This window comes from Aythya marila (assembly GCF_965140915.1).
Source record: "Aythya marila genome assembly, chromosome: 12".
Lineage (NCBI taxonomy): Eukaryota > Metazoa > Chordata > Aves > Anseriformes > Anatidae > Aythya > Aythya marila.
Genome location: NC_139053.1, coordinates 1,035,001 through 1,055,006, shown reverse-complemented (window position 1 = coordinate 1,055,006; position 20,006 = coordinate 1,035,001). Strand labels below are relative to the sequence as shown.

At 38.2% G+C, this 20,006-nt stretch overlaps 1 protein-coding gene across 2 annotated transcripts in view; it reads right to left on the bottom strand.

Annotated features, from left to right (window-relative positions):
• Window positions 1-2,160: 2,160 nt before the first annotated feature.
• Window positions 2,161-20,006, bottom strand: part of TSHZ3 (teashirt zinc finger homeobox 3) — a 68,798-nt gene continuing 50,952 nt past the window's right edge. For both annotated transcript variants that reach the window (XM_082770404.1, XM_082770405.1), the window contains exon 3: window positions 2,161-6,884. In XM_082770404.1, the coding sequence (XP_082626530.1) occupies window positions 3,685-6,884 (3,200 nt within the window). In that variant the 3' untranslated portion in view covers window positions 2,161-3,684. The remainder of the gene's footprint in view (window positions 6,885-20,006) is intronic.

Genomic DNA, 20,006 nt, shown 5'->3' with positions numbered 1-20,006 from the left:
TGCAAAGCAAAAGTTGGAATTCAAATGCAAATTTTACAATCCTGCATTTATAAATTTATGTTTAATAGGACAAAAAAAATAACATAGCTAGGTTGGTGATTTGGTTAGCACTAATAGTTACCATGCCAATATACATATCAGTGTATGGATAAAAAGGACATTATTCTAGTTAATTGATTCTCTAAATTCTTCATAATGTGAAATCACATTGGTATGCCAGTCCTGGAGGTTCGGAAATGCAAGCTGAACTTTATTTTAATATATTTGAGATATGCAGCTCCTGACTAGACATTCATTTGCAAAGTTCCAAGCATGTTTTAAAAATACATTTTAAAAGTCATTTCTGCTGCACGTTAATGGACATGGCTGCTCCCTGTATTTTCACCTGCTGCATCTCCTCAATGCACATTCTGACCCAGAGAATCAGGCCCTGGAAGTGACTTTTATCAGACTGGATGATGCTACATGGTGTTTGCAGTCATCAATTCCTTGTCTATTTTTTAAGAATAAGGAACACCACACAAGACTGTAGTCTCCTGCTTTTACTCCCTCCCAAGTCCTAGATAACAGTATTGCATGTGGAGCTTTTAGCATTACTATTATAAGTCAATGATGCATCTTAAAAATAAATTGATAGACAATATATGCAATAATCTGTCAGTTTCCTTATGCGTGAATTTCTGTTTTGTAACCAAACACTATATTTAAGCTGCTCTAATTTTCAGAGGAGGAATTCTCTGCTGTAGATGAAGAAGCCTGGCCGTATTTAGATTTAGATCATATTTGCAAAAAATGAGGAGGGCCACCAGGGAGGCTTCATAGAAGACTTTGGCTGGCCAGGTTGCCTCTCCTCAGTACCTGAGGGGCACTCCTGGGACAAGGTAGGCAACCAGCAAAACTGCATGCTATGATTTTATTGCTGGAATTTGAGCTGAAGCCATAAACATTGACACACAAATGACCTTAACATCAGATACAACTGTGAGCCAAAAAAGATGGGAAGAAAACACAGCTAATCATTAATCCCATTCATTCGGTCTTTTTAGCAGTATTTGCTGCAGAACGCACAGAACGCAGTTACACTTGTGAAGATGTGGCGCTGGCTTTCACAATTAGAGTGAGAGGAAGAAGGGAAGAAAAAGCACAAAGCAGATTGAATTAGTCGCTTATTGGAAGACAGGTTTTTTTTTTTTTTTTTTTTTTTTTTTTTTTTTTTAAGAAAAGAAAACATACTGTACAAATGACATTCGGATGGTAGTTATTACTTGAAACATGATTCTTAAGTGCTGTAATGGTGATTTTGATTCCCCTGTAACCATTTCTAGACTCCAAGTTCACCTGACTGGCAAAAGACATTATTTACATGCATAGTAATATAGGTACTTTGGAGATGTAAATTGTTTTCAGTGGTTTTGATGGGGTGACCCGTCAACACCAGAAGTCTGTCATTATCATATAAATGCTCTTGCTTGTTTGCGTTTATTTGGCATGTGTTTATTCACCTTCCTTCCCTCCCTTGCTATCTGCTCTGCGTGTTGTACAGCAGGAGAGGGCCATCAGAGGATTCACTTCATAATCACAAAGTTTAAGTCGTCAGTTGCAGGTGACTACTCCTGTCACTCTGAAGTGCTTAGTGGTGGAAAGGGCTGTTCTAACCCATGCAACGCCTAGCGGTGCCACTTGTGGACTGTTCAATAGGTTCAGGAAGGCGTGTGAGTATCAGCATCCCACTTGTGCTGCATATGCAGCACAGCAAAACAACTATTTGCTTTGCCACACGTTGCTTCTAAACCCTGTCTTCACAGCCAGCCTTACCTGATGCATAAAAAGGAGTTATAATGCTCATTTTTTTGTTGGGGAGGGGAAGGAGAGAAATGGTTAATGCAGCCTTTGAATAAGTGCTACCCTGCTCTTTAAATGCTAAAGTTCACTAAAACTCCAGTGATTTATGTGCAGCTTTTGACTGCCAGCACCTGGCAGATGAAGAAACCTACTCAAGCTTCAGTCATAAACAGATAGCATACAATTTAATTTTAATGTGCTCGTTAGTCGTAGCACATTTCAGACATAATTGTGAATGCAACACAAAATTATAGCAAAAAGACAATTTTAATGCTGCTGTAGAAAAAAAGGTTATATGAAGAGTCATATAATGGTGCTTCATTGTCAACAACAAAACAGGGCACAGAGTGCATTACAGTGTCTGTGCTGTTTACATGCCAATATTTTATACATAGATTCTCATATGGTGTCAGCTGTCAGTTACTTCTGCAAATTAACTGCCAAAAATGGAGACGAACAGAATCACTTAGTGTGCTGGTAACCACGGGTTACCTTTCATATGCCTAAAGATAAAGCTGCAGTATGGAATCTTGGGAGAATAATTAGGCAGAACAAAACAGAAAGTTACCAGTTGAAATAAAAAGGCATTCTACAATAGGAAATAACAACCAAGAGCGCTTATAAATAAGTAAAAGAGGTTATATCACAGAATGCCTCATAACTTTTAAGCAAAGTACTACAGTACAAACATTTTAAAGGCTTTATCAATGTTTAGGAAATACAGTACAAGTTTTCAAATAGATTTAACCCTTTGAGCACTGAGTTTGTTTTGAATTTTCTCTTTTTATTTGATTTTATTTTTTTTACTAATAAATACCTTTAGAAGTCATGTTGTGCAAAACAGTTATAATGCATGCCAGGAATGCAGTCCATGGCTTCTGTTTCTTCAGACAGTTTTAAAAAAAAAGAAAAAAAAAAGATAGCAACACTAATAAATATGTATAACTTAAACATGAACCTCTATTAATATAGATGTACTGTATGGCGAAACAAAACAAAACATACTTTGCTTTAAGAATAATGTTTCTGAATACTCTATAAATGCTATCTGTGGTATCTTTCATCATATAATTTACAATGTTTGGATGTTAGAAGAAAAACAGATCTAAAAAATGAAATATACACTATATATAAGTACAGTTCATACCTGGGGCTTATCAGGTACAAAAAACACTGTTGCTAAAAATGCTGAAGAAAAAGAAAAATAGCATTAACCACAATCACATTTTTCATAAAAGATTTTGAAATCTATACAATATATACACCTATGTTTCAATGTGAAAATTATATTTTTAAATTTCAAGGTGTGAGACACCTCTGCATAAGTGGAGGTTCATATTAATAATAAGAACTAAGCTGGTAAAGTGTTTTTTTATTAAAAAAATAAAAATAAAAAACAACAACAAAAAACATATCCATACATTTTTACCAAATTAATGCAAAAGTGCTTCAAAGTACTCAGAGGGCTAAAGATTATAGGGTGAGAAATACCAGCACACTTAGGTCACATGAAAAAAGTGCACCAGAATTAGTTATAAATGCTTAATTAAACTGTCTGTTAATGCATGCAGCTTGATGCATCAGAGGGATGCACAGCAACTAAATCCAATTTACACAAAGTTCCAAACACTTACCACTGCATTTTAACCTTCATATTTTACCAGTAACAACAGCTGATTATGCACCTCTATTTAAACACTGTACAGTTATACAAAACAGTTCAGCCCAGAGCGACTCTGGAGTTAAAATAAGAACATGTGCCAAGAACTAAACAGTAGCTTTAAGGCGTCTTTGACAGTTTTCCTCAAAGCAAATTACAGTTATTCTAATCAAAACCAAATGCTACTGCTTCTCTAACTCTGAAACATACAGAAGATGATCCTCTGGTGACTTCCCATGTGTTTTACTAAGATGAAGTTTAACAGCATGCTTGCTTGCAAAAGTCCTGTTACAAAGTTTGCACTGGTAAGAAGTTCCAATATCTTCCTCTGGAGAGGATGTCACCAGCTTTTCAGACGGTGACTTTGCTTGTGCTATCTGATTGTTAATCTGTTCACTGGACAGTTTGGACAAGTCTCTTAACCTGAAACCCAGATGTGATTCAAGATGACTGATATAAGTTGAAGGAGTTCTGATCTGTGACGCACAGTCATTACAAAAGAACACTGGATGCCCAGTGTCCAAATTTTTAAGGAACTTAGTTCCCCCCGTCCTTCGGAGCTGGTATTTCACATTGGCTAGCCAGTGGCTAATTGTGGTCATTGAAAGTCCTGTAAACCTGGAAATGTGCATTCTTTCTTGAGGGCTCAAGTCTGACATGATGTATTTACCCTCTGAAGTCTGCCGTAAACTAGCTGCAAACTGGGCCTGCAAGATGAGCAAGTGCTGAGGGTTCCAGTTAGACTGACGTCCCTTCCTTTTCTGAGCTGGTGTACTCTCTTCTGGTTCCTCTATTGTGGTACCATCAATGTCAGATTTCTCAGATATGCTGGAAGGTGTGGAAGATTTTGATGTGTGACTTTCTGTCAGGTTCTTCAGCATATCAGATATATCTGACAAGGCATTCTCGCGTAGCGGTGAGTTTGACATGAATGACACGACTGCAGATGTCTTTGCTGTTGTCACTGTAGATGAAGAAGATGCAGAAGATGTCGATGTGGATGACAAAAGCGCTGAACCCAAAGAGCAGCTTTTGTCACTCTTGCCTTTCGTCAAATCTATGGGTTGGTCATTGTTGACATGATAAAAATAACGGTCTAAGTGGTCCGTTTTTTTGGACTGTAGAGGTGGGGTGGCTACTGCAGCCTTTTCTGCCAAACTATTGCTCATTTTAAAAAGCATGCTCATTGGGTCCAAAGCAGGCAAAGATGGCTTTGCAGCCTTCCCAAGGTGAATATTCATGACAGACTGCAGTGCACTTAATGGATTTACAAATGGCTGTTCAGGAGGGTGATCAGTAATGATAGCTGTGCTGCTACTTAAAGAACTTACAATTGATTTAACGGGTTCTTTCCCATTTTCCACAGGTTCTACAGTTGGACTGTCCTTGCAGCCATCTCTCTGAGGGACTGGGCTGTTCTGCTGGCTTTTAAAGCCACCATCATTGGAGGCATCCATTTTAAGGGGTTCACTGACTTCACTACTGCATGGTGAAGGTGTTGTACGCTTCATTGGAGAAAGCTTTCCTTCAGGCTCTTTCACTTTCTCCTCCACTTTAGCCACCTTCTCAGTGACTTTCTTTACCAATTCTTCCATGGCGTGAAAGTTTGTTTTTGGCACAGGTGAGGTCTGGCTGCTTGGCGGAGACACCAAAGGCTGGTTTTTAGATGGTGATACTAGTTCATTGTTTCCAAACACAGGTTTTAACGGTGTACTTTTGCCAGATGAACCCAATGATAGCTTCATCATATTTGGCAGCTGATAGGCAGCATGAATGCTGGGGTAGCCACCCCAGCTTGGTGTGCCATTCTGGGCCTTATTTATAGCTGATGTAACTGTGTTTTCTAAAGATTTCAATATATCTAGTCCCCCTTTAGGGCTTTCTTCTAGGTCATTTTCAGTCAAGTAATGGTACTTTGAAGAAATATCGTATTTCTCCTCATCTCCACTTGACTTTTCTTTGTCCTTCATTTTGTCATCAGCAATGCTTCTTTCTTTATCTACTTCTTTTTTTATTTCAACATTTAATTTAGGGGAAACACTAGATGGTGTATTGGAAGGAGATGTAAAAGTGGTGGCAGCTAGTGGCACAGACTGGACTTTCTCATCTACTAAGGATGTTATTGTAGGTGTTGCTGGGGCTTCTATAATTGGCTTCCCTTTTTTCATGGCAGAGTTAGTGACTTTAATAAAATGTCCCGTCACCATCATGTGAGCAGTGAGTTCCTGCAGAGTGTCATGTGAACTTCCACATTCCATGCACTTCAGAATTTGAGATTTCCTTGCCTCAAAGTGCCAGGCATAGCTCGCACCATTCTGGTGACCATAGCGATTATTTGGTGTAATGTAGGGATTGGAATTCTTTTGAAGTGCATCATTGGTATCCAAGATTGTTGCTTTTGGTGTCCCACCTGTGGAATCTGGAGAACTTGGAAGTTCAAGCTCTACTGATGCTTTCTTTCTAGGAGCTGGGATAATTTTTGCTGCTACAGGTGTAACAGGTTCCTTCAGAGGCACTTTTTGGTAGTGTTTTGTTTTGATCATATGAACACTCAAATCCTGAAGAGATTCAAATGAATGACCACAGTACATACACTTTAATACTTTCTGGGCATCTTCTTTCCCTTCCATTTCAAGCAATGAGCGTTTACGAGGTTTGGACCATCTTTTAGGGTTATTGTTATCAGTTTCATGGTTGTCATCTCGATAATGTCCTGTTTCATTCATGTGCACTGTTAATTCTACTAAAGTATCATAGGCAGCACTGCAGTCTTTACAGCGGAATTTACTGGCTCCAGTAAATATAGAGCCATAAAGCTTACTGCTTTGTCTGTACAATTGAACTGTACTAAAAAGGCTCGGTTCAGGAAGAATTCTGCTTTGAGAAACTTGCTGCAGTGTTTTAGCCATAGCAGTCTGGTGCCAGTCAAAGCTGCCACTTCCACAACTGCTGCTGCTGCTGCTGCTACTGCTGCTGCTACCATTGTTTTTTTCTGAAATCGGCTGGTGAATATTCAAATTGAGATTGGACCAGTAGGAATTGGAGAGAAAGTTATTATAGACAGCTTTCATTTGTTCTAAACTATCAGATACAGTAGAGTCTTCGAGTGGTATTGAAACCTCCTTGTTCTCTTCTTCATTTTTAATAGAACTGCTCTCAAAGTCTGCCATGCGGTCACTTGTCTCACTGATGTGTGACTCACTGTCCATTTCATGGCTAGAAAATTCAGCAGCTGGAGAATTTTGGTAGCTTTGGCAGTTCTTACTGAAGTCTTTCTCTGGACATATATATTTTGCTGAAGGCTCACCATCAACTGTGTTTTCATCAGGTTCCACATCTTCTTCCACCAATGCTGCTGCTTTTAGTTCATCTGAAACATAAGCTATTATGAAGAGAAGAAAATATGTTAGTTTCTACCGATCGTACTTTCACTCAAGTGTTTCAGCCAAAGAACTGCACTTATTTGTAAAATTAAACAGTTAAAATTTAGTGTTTCTTCTGAGCAAGAAAAAAATCTGCTCTTCAAACATAATTTGCCACCTTATTCTTCTCAAGGGGCAACAGCTTGAAATTAAAACTAAATTTGAAATTAATGAAGCACATTCTGGAGGTGGCATTCATTTCTAAAGTAATAAATTACTTGTATCAACCTCAGAGACAGCAGTTCCTGTCTGTCAATTAATATGTCTTATGCTTCTCCTACCCCTAATGCATTTCTTAACAGACAGATTCACAATTTAAATTAAGCAAGCATTTTTTGCTCATTACAGTTTTGAGACTCAATCTTTAATAAATATAAAGTACAAGAAACATCAAAAATTCCTACAAAGTAAAAAAAAAAATAAATCCCCAGTTGCAATAATTAAAAAATGAGATTTTCATGAAGTTATCATTATTAGTAGTTATCATATTTTGAGAGGAGGAGACAGTAAAAACAGGTGACACAACCTTCTGAAACAGCTCACTGACAGCAATTTGAAGATATTCATTATGGGTGTAACAAATGACCCATTCACATTTAAGTGTACCTTTCTCAACAAGAAAGCCTATGCAGAATTATGTCAGGAGCTAGTTCAAGAAAATTGGTATGCTGTACTCATTCTTGCTGTATAAATATATACGAGACCTTCCAGTGGACCTTACAAATGTCAAAGTGTTTGCTCTTTAGACTACTTTGTCAATATTTACTCAGCATAAACTACACAGACACCCAACAGGGATCCTGTCTTTTTTTCCTCCTCAAGTAATGCAACTGGTGATTTAAATTTAAGATACTCTTCCTAAATAGGATAGTTGAGAACTGACAGTAAACATGTTCTATTTTTCCACAGAGCTTCTGTGCACGTATTCTACAGATATTAAGTCTACCTAAATTTTTCCTTCAGGAAAGGAAACTACAGTAACATTAGGAGAGGGATCAATAATTGATCAAAATAATCTATTTCTATATAGTGCATTAATTTACAGCTAAGAAAGCAAAATAGATCATGACTGTCCTGTATTAAGTGGAATTTAAAACGTGCTTGCAATCTATCACAAATTTAATTATAAACTTGAAAAAAACATGTTTCCAGTAGACTCTGTGGTTGAGGACACTTGACTTTTGACCTTCTTCTCTGCAACACAGCTGGAATGTATGGGTATCTGTATTGTAAACACCTTAAACAATCTACAGCTTGTTTATTCAGGCAATAGTGCTAAGAAGATAATGATTAATATCCCAAGAAGAGGAAAAAATGTGGGAGAATACTATAGTAGATGTCATATATACAGTATTGAACCTTGCAAACTTATTTCAGTGAAAATATGTTTATGTGTTGTCAGAAAACCAAAAAAGACAAACAATTGTTAAAGCAAGAATGTAATCAGGCTTTTAGTTTCATAAGAATATTTCTTCATTCTGTTAGGAAATACAAAATATTCATTACTATTTCTCACATGAATGAATGGGAACAAATCTTCCTCTAAGCATGGAAAATTATAATCTGATCTACAGAATAGCAGCTAAACCTTTGAAGGCACAAACATAACACAATAGTAACAGGTAATTGTGATTACATGATTTAAGCTCAGGTAATTTCAACACATTTCAAGAAAATTCATGCAGCAAGGCTCCTATTTTTAACATTTGGAAGAATGTAGTTTGAAAGAATTAAATTGAAAACTTTAAATTATTATAAGATGTTTTGAAGATGCTGATAACATCTTTAAAAACATATATATGTGCTCTCATGAAATAGAACGTCTCTCTTTTTCTCTATTTTATGCTTTTTCAGAATGTTTTGAAAGAATTAAACAATCCTTATTTTACGCGTGCTACAGTCATGCTGGCAATCTGTAGTCAGAATCAGTGCCTACCAAGCAAATACATGCAATGAAGCCACAATAATGAATTTATCATCTAACAAGATGGATTTCATACAATACTTTCATTCCCTGATAGATGGTACAGATTGCTTTTGATTTTATTTGTGCATTCATGTTTCTAAACTCTACCAAAGTCTTCAGCAAAATCTCCAGCAAAGCAGACCAGAGCTCTCTAGAGCTAAAAAAAAAAAAAAATTAAGTAATGACTAGTAACTTGTAAACAATTGACAACCAACTACCTCCATCTGAACTATGCCAAAGATCCTAGTGATAAGAATGAGGAAGGATGGAGGGAAGAAATGACTGCATGAACCTATGATTTGGAAGCAAATGTACCCTTTTTCTCTTCCACCTTGTCGAAACAATTTTTCTTTTACTACTCTCATTCCTTTGCCTCATGTGAAACTGAAGACTCCCTTTTTAAGAGGTAAAGAAAATCCAAGGTTATTGAGGTTATTGTCACCCTGCCTGCGTTAGAATGATCTTGTGCACGCCTGCAGTCTGAGATGAAAGACCAAAGCACCCTATAAATGTACCTTCACTCTTTCTGTCCACTGGGTACTAGCACGAGCGTGTGCCACCCACTCCCACACACCACGTACCAAAGCCCTGGGCTGGGTCCCTGCATGCCACTGAAGTGCTCCCACCGACCAGTGCTCACCAACACGGACAGGGGGCACAGAACCAAGTCCCTAATTAGTGTGGTATTCTTTACACTTTTATTTCTCTTAGCGCTGAAATCTTGTGAATTTTGTTTGGATGAAACACTTGTATTGTCACATTCACCGTTTCTTTCAAGAGTGACTTTTACATTAGGGAAAACCTCCAGCAGGCGGCTCATTTAAATGTAAATCTATTTACCTTTCATGCTTTCTTTGCCCTTTTCACCAACTATCAAGCATATTTGCGTGTTAACCAGGAGCTGCCTCTTCTATAGCTGTTCTCCTTCCTAAACTCAAGTTGTGAAGCCAAGTTGTGACATCAGTCTTTGATCCAGATATGTGGGAAATAAGGAATAAACAACAGCGTGGAATTTAACCCAGCAACCTGCAACTTTAATCAAGTGACAGTTTGAACAACTCCTTCTGCTCCCTGCACAAGGGAGAGGAGGGATGAAACACAACATTACCCCCTACTTACTCAACCAAAGGTGTATACAAGCGATGACTGTGTTCAGGGAAACATCTCAGCCTAAGACTTAAGACACGGTCCTAAGCAGTTTGTGCCAGTAGCTTCTAACATCTTATTCCAAGGGTTGGTCACCTACCACATGCCTTCAGGGCTGAAGTATGGCATCAGAAGACAACCCATCAAGTCTTGGCCAACCTGCAGTGGCAGACTCAGCCATTCTCAAAGGTTTCTGCACCACTACAGGTAGGTTTACAGTGGCTGAAGAGCTCACAGCTCCCTAAGGCTTTGTCCTCAGAGAATCCATCAGCAGGTAATGGATGCACTTCCTCCTCAGAAAACCCAACTGAATTGTTATCAGCATGTGGGAAAGAAGGGGATTAAGGCCAAATTTTAGTCTCACACCACAGGGGAGTATGGGATTAAGAGCACTGGAGGAAAGGAGCCCAACTGCAGCTAAGGGAACCTCTGATCCAGTGTGAGGTTGTGCCTCGCCACAACCTGCTCAGAGGGAGATGACGACTGGCATTCTGTCTGGATGCAACAGACAGAAGGATGAGGAGGGCAGTGCTGAGAAACTTCTCCTTTGGTTAAGTACCTACAGGAAGAGCAAAGAGACTATGAAAATGGAAAATAAAATCAGGAAGAGATGGTTAAAAATAACAAAACAAAATAAAAAAACTTTTAATTGAGATTCACTGCTGACGGAGAGATTGTCTTTAAGAAGCACTATCTCAGTCCATATTTACTCAGCTGTTTGCTTCTTATTAATAAAAAAGAGAGACTCCTGGTTTGATATGTTTCAAGTGTAGAGTAAATGTTTGAAACAGCAGGGCATCTGTACAACTGTTCTTCAACACCTTGACAGCAAAGTCTGAGGGGAAAAAAAAAAAGACTTTAAAGGCAATTCTAACAGCAGAAGTTAATAAGAATGGAAATGAAAGAAATTATGTGCTTCTGTATTTTTGTTTTTCTTTTTCTAGTGTAAAAGAAGAATAAAAAGTCACCATTCCCAAAAAAGTCTGTAGTTTACATCTTGCAGGACACCATAACACACAATAAACTGCCTGCAAGTTGACAATGTTGTCACTGTGACATATCTGACAAAAGATGGGCAGTGGTTTTGTGGGGAGGCCCTCAGTTTCTAGAGATGAGGATATCCAAGGGATTATTGAACCTATTGCAGGTACAGCTATTGAGACGTTGAGAATGGTTCCCTCATTAATATTTATTAAAATTATTAACTAAATTGCAAGGTAAAAATGAAATTAACACATTTGATATAAATACATAACTGTAAGCTGTGGTATAATGGAATTCGTTTCCATACAAGGGGGAATTACCTTCAAAACCAAGCTATGGATCATTTCTTTGCCAATGGAAATAAATGGTGATACATCACTACCCAAAATGATTTAGTGCATATTGTTTATACACTAATACACTCATGTACCTCTCTCTACACTGACACCACAGGCACTATAGACAGCTCAGACACTATCCAAAGCCAGAGAAATGTCATCAGCCCATTATGTTTTTGCAGAGCTGGAACAGCCACTGCTCCACTGACCTCCCAGGCCAAACTTTGCCACCTCCCGAGGTGCCCACTAGCACCACAGCCCCTGGCTCGAGCCTCGTCTATGAGAGCTCCTCGGTAGCACTCAGATGAAAATGCGGCCTGGCTCTCCTCCCTTCCATGGCAGCATACACGCAATGTCCACAATGTGGTCAGACATGCACCTCAAGTTTCTTTGGAAAAACAAAACCCTAGCATTAAAGACATACTTTACTCTTCTCCCAAACCCAATTAATTGCAGAATTCTTCTCACATTTCCTGAAAAAAATGCATCTGAGACCATATATTTTGGCTTGGATCTATCCAAATATTTCATTGCTATACTTTTGCAATGTCTTAATTATGATTTTTTTTTTTTTTGCCAAGACTTTGATTTTAATTAGCTTACCAGAATATATTTAAACTAGAATATAAGCTCTTTGCTTGAAAAAGTATCAAAACATTCAAGTATTCTTCCAACATGAAAAAATGCTTGACTACAAGTTCATCAAAACCATTCAATTTCTTGGAAGTATTTTGATTTAACCAAATGGCCTTTTATTAAAAAAATGCAACCAACTTTATTACTTATTTATGTATAGTTTGAAGTCATCGTGTAATGCTAAAGATCATTTCCCAAACCACCTAATTTTTGATTGCATATTGAAACTTTTAAACCCTTAAAAAAAAAGGGAATCCATTTACGTCTCACACTTCAAGAACAGAACAGACGACAGATGCTGGGAGCTGGAAGGCTCTAGCCACCTAAGAAATTACTTGATTATTATTATTATTTACAATTTGAGTAACCTATGAAAAAAACCTCAAGGAGTCTACAGTTTCTGTGGGATCATTCAGAGTCAAGATGGGGCATGGCCTGAACACAAGTTAAGAGAAAGCCAACAGCTTTCCTGAGACGCTTTGACTGTGCCAATGGACATTATACACAAAATTAATGAACAGAGGCAAGAGAAAAACAGCCAGTGGATGGAATCAAAGACCTAATGCAACTGTAGGCATACAAAATAGTTCTATCAGTCTGTTAGAAAACTCCCACTCCTCAGGCCTTCCACTTACAGGAAGAAAGGCAAACATCCCACCCACGAGTTATTTCTATACAGAGTCTGACTGATAATTTGCATGTAGCTGAAACTATGTTTGAGACTTCACCATGTGGCAGAGATGTCAGTATATTCCTAGTGAGGCAACAGAAACAGGAGGCCATAGTGGCTCCTGGTTTACACGAGTGGCACATGACTACACTGGCATGGCAATGCTGATCAGCCAACACCTTGAGCGGGACGTTTTTTTTTGTTAGAAAGGTCAAAGGTTCTGTTTCATAAGGGCAGGACTGTCTATTATGGGAGATAAATGTCATTTCCAAGTGGAGAGGTCAGCACTGCTCTCACCTGTTGGCTGAAGTAGCTGGTACCTTGCACCAAGGCACGATCCTACTCCAAGATTATTCTGATTATTCTGCCCACTGGCAAGGTCAAGAATATTAATTTGTAACATGTTAATTTGATGTGGTGTGCATGGTTCATGCTAGTTTAGCTGGATTTTTGTATGTTGATACATCTGCAGACTTTGCATGACAATAATATTGTAGTATGAAGTTACTGGGAATCGGCACGGATGATGCAACACAGCATGCCAATTTAATGGGTAGGTATCATTAGGCACTAGAAACTTTGAACTGTACTTGTGTTTGTTCCTTTGTGAAAATACTGCAGCTGTCTGATACAGAGTTCAGAAACAGGCCAAAAGCATCCTGGCCTGGTACTACATTTGGAGCAACTTCTGAGAGTTCAGATCAAATGTTAAGTGCTAAGAGTTGAGAATTACATGGACAAGAATACTCAGGGAAGAGATGATAACCAGGACTGAGTTCATATATCATTAACGTGTGGACCACCTAGACTCAGTAAAGCAAGCACCTCTTCCTCATGTCACTGTATTCCATAGTCCCTTGCCTTTCGTGTACTTCAAAGGAGGGTACAGAATTCAGGTCTCCTGTTCAATTCAGACTTTACGCTGACATACAAAAGGTATCATAGAGAGAACCTACAAGTAAAAACAGTAAACATTCAAAATTTTCTACTAATTCTGCTAAAGCAGGCATTCTTTTTTTCTGGAACCTAATACTGCTCAGTCTTTTTTTTGTTTTTATTCCTGTTAAAAGCACACATTCATATGCTATCTCCTTCATTAAATACAGACCTGAAAAAATAGAATGCCATTATATTAAATGCTGTCTTAGGAATGACTTCGCACCATTGGCCATCATTCCACTTTGGTGTTCAAAAGCTCCAATGACTGTTTTACTCTTCACAGCAATCCTGTGGAAGAAGCATTCTTACTCACAGTTTATAGCTATGGCCCTGGAAATCCAAAGTTAAAAATAACTTGCCCAGTGCCAGACAAGAAGACAAGTAAAGAAGCCTGCAACTCCTGTAGGTTAATATATATAACACAGTTATTTACACAAAGCATGAGAAAAAAGCTTAAATCTGTGTTTTTGTTCCTACGTTCCTTCACAGTATGTTTATGCGAGTGCAATTTATGTGTATAACTGAAGAGAATTGCTAGTTTTCAGCTTAAAAAATTACTAAGGATAAAATACCCAGTGAAATGCCCACATGTACACATACTGTGCAAAATCTAGAGCCTGTGGTTAAAAAATCTCCACCGAACCAAGCTGCTAGAATCCAGTAAATGCTGAATCTGCATACTGCCAGCAAACTCCTTATCACAATGGGGAAAATAGGAAAGGTTTTTGAAATGAGGAAAGGAATTGTCACAACTCTTATCCAAAAAGCTTTCTGCTCCCAGCACAGAGCAAGACTCCAGGTAAGCTGTGAATGTCTGCTCTACCAGGGCAGCGTTGGAGATGTAACACGATGGATCATGCCTCCCTCCTTGAAAGCCATGCTCTGCCTTAATTTCTGCCCGGGACCTGAACTCCCTGAATTCAACCTGCTGAGCAGAGTTTTTCTAAAATCTGCTCAAATTATCCACCCAAGAAAAGTAACACCACGTCTTCCTAACATGGAAAACAGCACAAGCTCATATCACGCTGCAGTGCACATAGGGTTGTGTGAGGATCAGTCTGAGATCTGTCTCACTTAGAGAGCAGATCTGCAGGAAGTTTCTAACACGAAGGGATCTGAAAATTGACAAAATCTTTCAGAGACTCAAGGTCCAAATTACTCCCATGTATAATGTACTGAATCATATGGGTTTTAAAAGAGAATTCCTCATGTAAAATTTGCTATCGGATGTCAATATTGTACAGTTGGAAGAGAACGCCATGCTTATGAGAATAGCTCAGAGGGTATGGCTGGTCAGGAACAACCAACTTTTTTTTTGGTTGTCCTAAATTTGCAGTCACACATACATGATAGAGCTGACTTCCAAAAATACTGCTGCGCAGAAGCTGGGAGGCAGTTTATGTTCCACTCTACGTGCCCACGGCTGACAACCAGCAGCAACGCAGGATCACAGCATCCAAGTGGAAAAGCTGAGAAACACAGTGGGCTCCTGCATGGACAAAAGGCCCTCACTTGCTATCTTGCATTTGGGGGGAGTAGACATTTTGACAGCCCCTATGAGCATAAGCCTGAAATTTCTGTCTGATCCTGCTGAAATAGAAAAAGGAGAAAACAAGGTCTTGGCCTTCTCTGTCACTGCAAAAACAGTCTTTCTCAAGCACTATTGAGACTAGATCAAGTAGGTAAGTAAGAAACAAGGACTGTGAACACCCAGTGGGAATTCTCAATTGCTGTTTGGTTTGAGTAGTTTCACGGTCATCAATACTCACAGAGTACCTTCCTCTTCCTCCCCTCCCCACCTCCAGGTTACTGGGGAAGGCTGGGGAAGGGGTACCCTTCCTGCAAGAACACCAGAGTTACAAACGCACATCACACACAGGGGCACACAGCTTCCCGCTTGGAGGGTTGAGAGCCACCTAACAAGCCACGGAGGGGAGACAACACCAGGGGAAGGATTCAAGAGCCAGACACAAACTGTTGAAGTAAATAGCTCACAAGCAGCCCCACAGTCTGAAAGCATTCACATAAACTTAACAAATACAATTACAATGTGCATTAGTAACAGGAAAAAAAATCTACATTTTCTGTATAAATTATTCATCACAAGTAAATGTGATCCACTCCGAGACAAAACTGGTTTTGTGTTGGTTTCTAAGACAGTTGCTAGGTGTGAAGTACTACACACATGTTAGAATTTCCCACTCCATGCAAGCACATATTACAGCAGGAAGCACATACTACAGCTTGATTTTGATTTAGGAGGGACACTGGGTTTTGGACTCTTCACAGAATTTTTCTAGGCATAGAATTACCATTTCCTCTAGTAGACAAAAATGTTTACTGGAATACACAAAGAATAAAAAATAAATGGATTTTTAAAAAATTATTTTTAATAAAAGTCACTATCAACATACTGATAAGAACAAGCCAAATTATCTGTGTGAATTGGTACTAAAATATGCAGTGACACAACCTCTGCTTGATATCAGCATTTGGGTGGCATCTTTTAATCACTGAAAAGCACACAGGGCATTCACCAATCAAATACAAGATTCACAGCCAACTGCAAGATAAGCAGGCATGAGCATAAAAGTTCTCAATATGGCTCTAATAGCTCTTAATTATTATAATCCTTCACTGAGCAAACAGATGTTTTAAGGGAATTTTACTTTCTTCAAATGCAGTAATCAAACCATTCTGCTTCTGCCCTGCCTCTTTTCAGTAAATGCTTTGTATACTGGAGTGGAAATAGCAAATTTAGTGACAAAATGACCATTTAATTGTCACAGAAATCTGTTTCTGAACAAAACTGATGTTGTCATTTCTCTTTATCCACATTTCTCTGAGCCTTCTGATTGCAGTTTAGAATTTTTTGGACTAAAAAAATCTTACACCTTACTTTCTATAATCTTCCCACATCCTTGGTTGCTCCAAATCTGCCACATCTTACAAATTTTACAGTGACCAGAACACTGGCTTTGTATGTGTTTAACCATACTAACATTAACACACATCTCGACCTGCAGCCTTCATTTTTCTTGCAAACTTGAAATTCCTATTGATGCCCTTTATACAGTAGTTTCAATAGCTATTTTGGTTGCAGTGACTACTTACAATAAACTCCATACAACTGTATGAATGGTATAGGAGAAATCCAAATGATTTCAATCACAATTTCAGCTATTGTGAACTTGTACTTATAATGAAGTTTCTCCATGAAAAAAAGGAGTTCACTGTGGGCCAACAAAGCTTTGTGTCCTTTCAGAGTTTTTATTCAGCCTTCATTTAAGAAAAACAACTATTGACTGCTACATGAATCCTAAGACTTAGAGAAAGCAAAGATCCCAAGGCTTACCTCTACAAGATGGCCCCAACTTGTTTTGTATGGAAAGCAAAAAAAAAGCACTGAATATTCATTTCACTCATTTGCTAACTATACTAATATGCTCTTTTGTAAATGAGTCTCTATCTAGCACTAGCTATTGAACTGAAGGATATTTTAATAGGTGGGTTTTGCTATAATGCCACGCTAAGATAATGTGCTGGAAACAAATGGTTCACTGATTCCTGAATAGAAAATTTGCTGGAAAACCCTGAGAACTAGAAGATGAGGGGGGAGAGGATTAAAATGCTTCTTCAAAGCCACCAACCAAACCCTTGTCATTTTTAAAAGATGGTCCTATGGCACAATATGAATAGTTTATAGCCACAATTGTGAACATTCAATGTCATATAAGAAAAGACACTTGTCAAGAGCCTTTCCCTTACAAGCACCCTCATCATGACCTGTGTTAATGAAGTTAATTGAATTTAAGATCAATAATGGTTAATTATTGCAATTTGACATTCTGAGATAAATGGCTTTAAGACAGAGAAATGTGTGTGTATGTGAATTCTCTCCAAGAAGGTGAACACGTTACAGCCTAAGAGGGATCACACACTCCTTCCATTGATCCTGGTACAATCTGATCGACCTAATCCTCTGATGAATGTGGGCTTTTCACAGCTACAAGTAAATGTTCTACAAGACTACTCTAACCCTTGTCACTGACCAAATCTATATGAGCTGTACACTACAAATCTATTGAGATAGATTAAAGAACTGCTGTAGAAACAAGAGATGCTTCAATAAAGATGAAGGTTTATTATACTAACTACAAACATTGCATGCAGTATGTAATTATGAATGCTTATGGATTATAAGAGTTTAATTTTAGTCAGTTGGATGTAAGTGGTCAAAACTGAACAACAGTGTGAAATTATAATAATTAAAAAAAAAAAAAGATAAAAAATAATCCAACAACAACCCTGAATTTGATGACTTATCTGTGAACATTCATCAGTAAGTGATTTCAAAATCATCCTTGAAATGTGCAAGATAACAAGATGCCCATGCTCATAGACAAGTATTTATTTCATAAAGTCACTCATCAACCCACTCCATTTATTTTTTTGCCTTTTTTTTTTTTTTTTAAGTTTACTTTCTTAGTAGTTCCTCAACAGGAAAACATTTTTTCAAACATGTTAGTAATGATATTCTTATATGAATACCGAACTAGTAAAATGACCACTTACAAGATTTATAATGACAAAGTAAATGTCAAGGAAAAAGTATTACTGATTGCAAAGCAGTGACAATAAAAGCCGCTGAAGAGTTCTGTCAAAATGTAAGATTATGCAAAAACACTATTGAGAACACTGCTAATCATCCACTCTTGTCAATTACTTGAAGGGTATCTGACAGCATATTTACATTAAACACATTTCAGTAGCAAAATCCTTAATGCTGTATCAGAATATTTTCATTATCATTATAAATCCTCTAAAAAGTCTTTTTACAGCAGAGTATTTTAGCAGCAAGAATGTAATATGTATCTCTGTAGCAGGTAGGGGCATCTATTTCATGCTATTGTAGCTAGACAGCATTTGAAATAATACAAAGACTAAATATACAGGTGAGATGGCAATCTCCATGTTCCCTTACCCAGTGTAGGTACTTTCAAAGTAATAGCTTTGTAGGAGTCTCAAACTAAGCACAAATGAATGATCTGTCTTTGTCTGGCCATTCGTTCAGTCTTTTACTCCTCATGTGACTGTATTTTACTATGATAAAAAACATTATCAAGCAGACATTTTTTCTCAATCTTTGATTGCAACTTACAATTCAGCTGCTTTATGAGGAGTCACATTAACTACCAGTACCTTTCACCCACCATGGAAACTTTATTTTAGTTATGTCTATCTTATACTTTATGGAACCCTTCCTCCAAAATAGAGAAATAAATGAAATGTAATGAAAATGAAATGTTGATCCTTTCCATGCTTCAGCAGGCATTACTAAAAAAGCATACATAACCCTGTTGGATGCGTAAAACAGTAAGCACATAAAAATGAACAGAGCGTAAGCATGAGCTGCGTTTTAGAAGGAATTCATCGCAACTTAGAGGAAGAAGGATAATCAGGTCTGTTATGGGTTGCAGGATCCATTCACAGTCCTTCCACTGTCTTTGTTGTAGACAACACTCAGTTTACCTGTCTGTAAAAGGGCAAAATAGTCCTGATGCTTGTACTGCTTCTAAAGCTCTACTAGATTTCAGATTAAAAAACACTTATTAAAACTAACCTTGGAGAAAGCACAGGTCACCCCTTATAATCTGGATCCAATCCAATCCTCATTCAGACCATGAAGGTAAGTGGCATTACATGGCATTCACTTTTTAAGTCAAAGACAACAGCGAATTTTGTAATAATAAAATAACAACTTGAAATCAATTAAGTGTGTCAGGTGTGTCGTGCACATACCTGGTCATGCATCCACATTCAGATCGACTTTCTTTCATCTGAAAATCTGACAGAAATCTCCCACCCTGCCAGCATGCAGAAATCCAGCAAGAAGAGCCAGTCCCCTGTCCCTGCTGCCCCTCCCACGTAAGCAGCTTTAGGTGCAGGTCAGAAGCACCTGGCAAGAACAGATAGCCACAACTGTGGCACTATACTGACTGTTGTACAGACCTGAGATTGTCCCTAGCTGCTTGCAATTGCAGATAGACACATTTCTGCTCTCCTCTGAACTGCTGACCCTGCCCAGCTAACTGCAGTCACACACCAACCAAGTTACCTGAAAAAAATATCTCTGTTGTTTCCATGCACCTAAGGTCCAACCCTCCTTTCCCTCCTGTCCGTATCGGTGGCAAGTGTCCCACTAATTCCTGATACAGCATCTCTGGGTTCTTAGGAGGAGAGCTCAGAATAGCGGTGCTTCAACAGAACTACATAAAGCTAGGATAGTAGCAAACTCTCTGTAAGTTTACACGTTGGGGTTTTGTTGTTCTTTCCTTAAAATGTAAAATGTATCTGTCTCTACAGGAGAGCAGGGTTTTTTGTTGTTGTTGTTTTCTTTTTT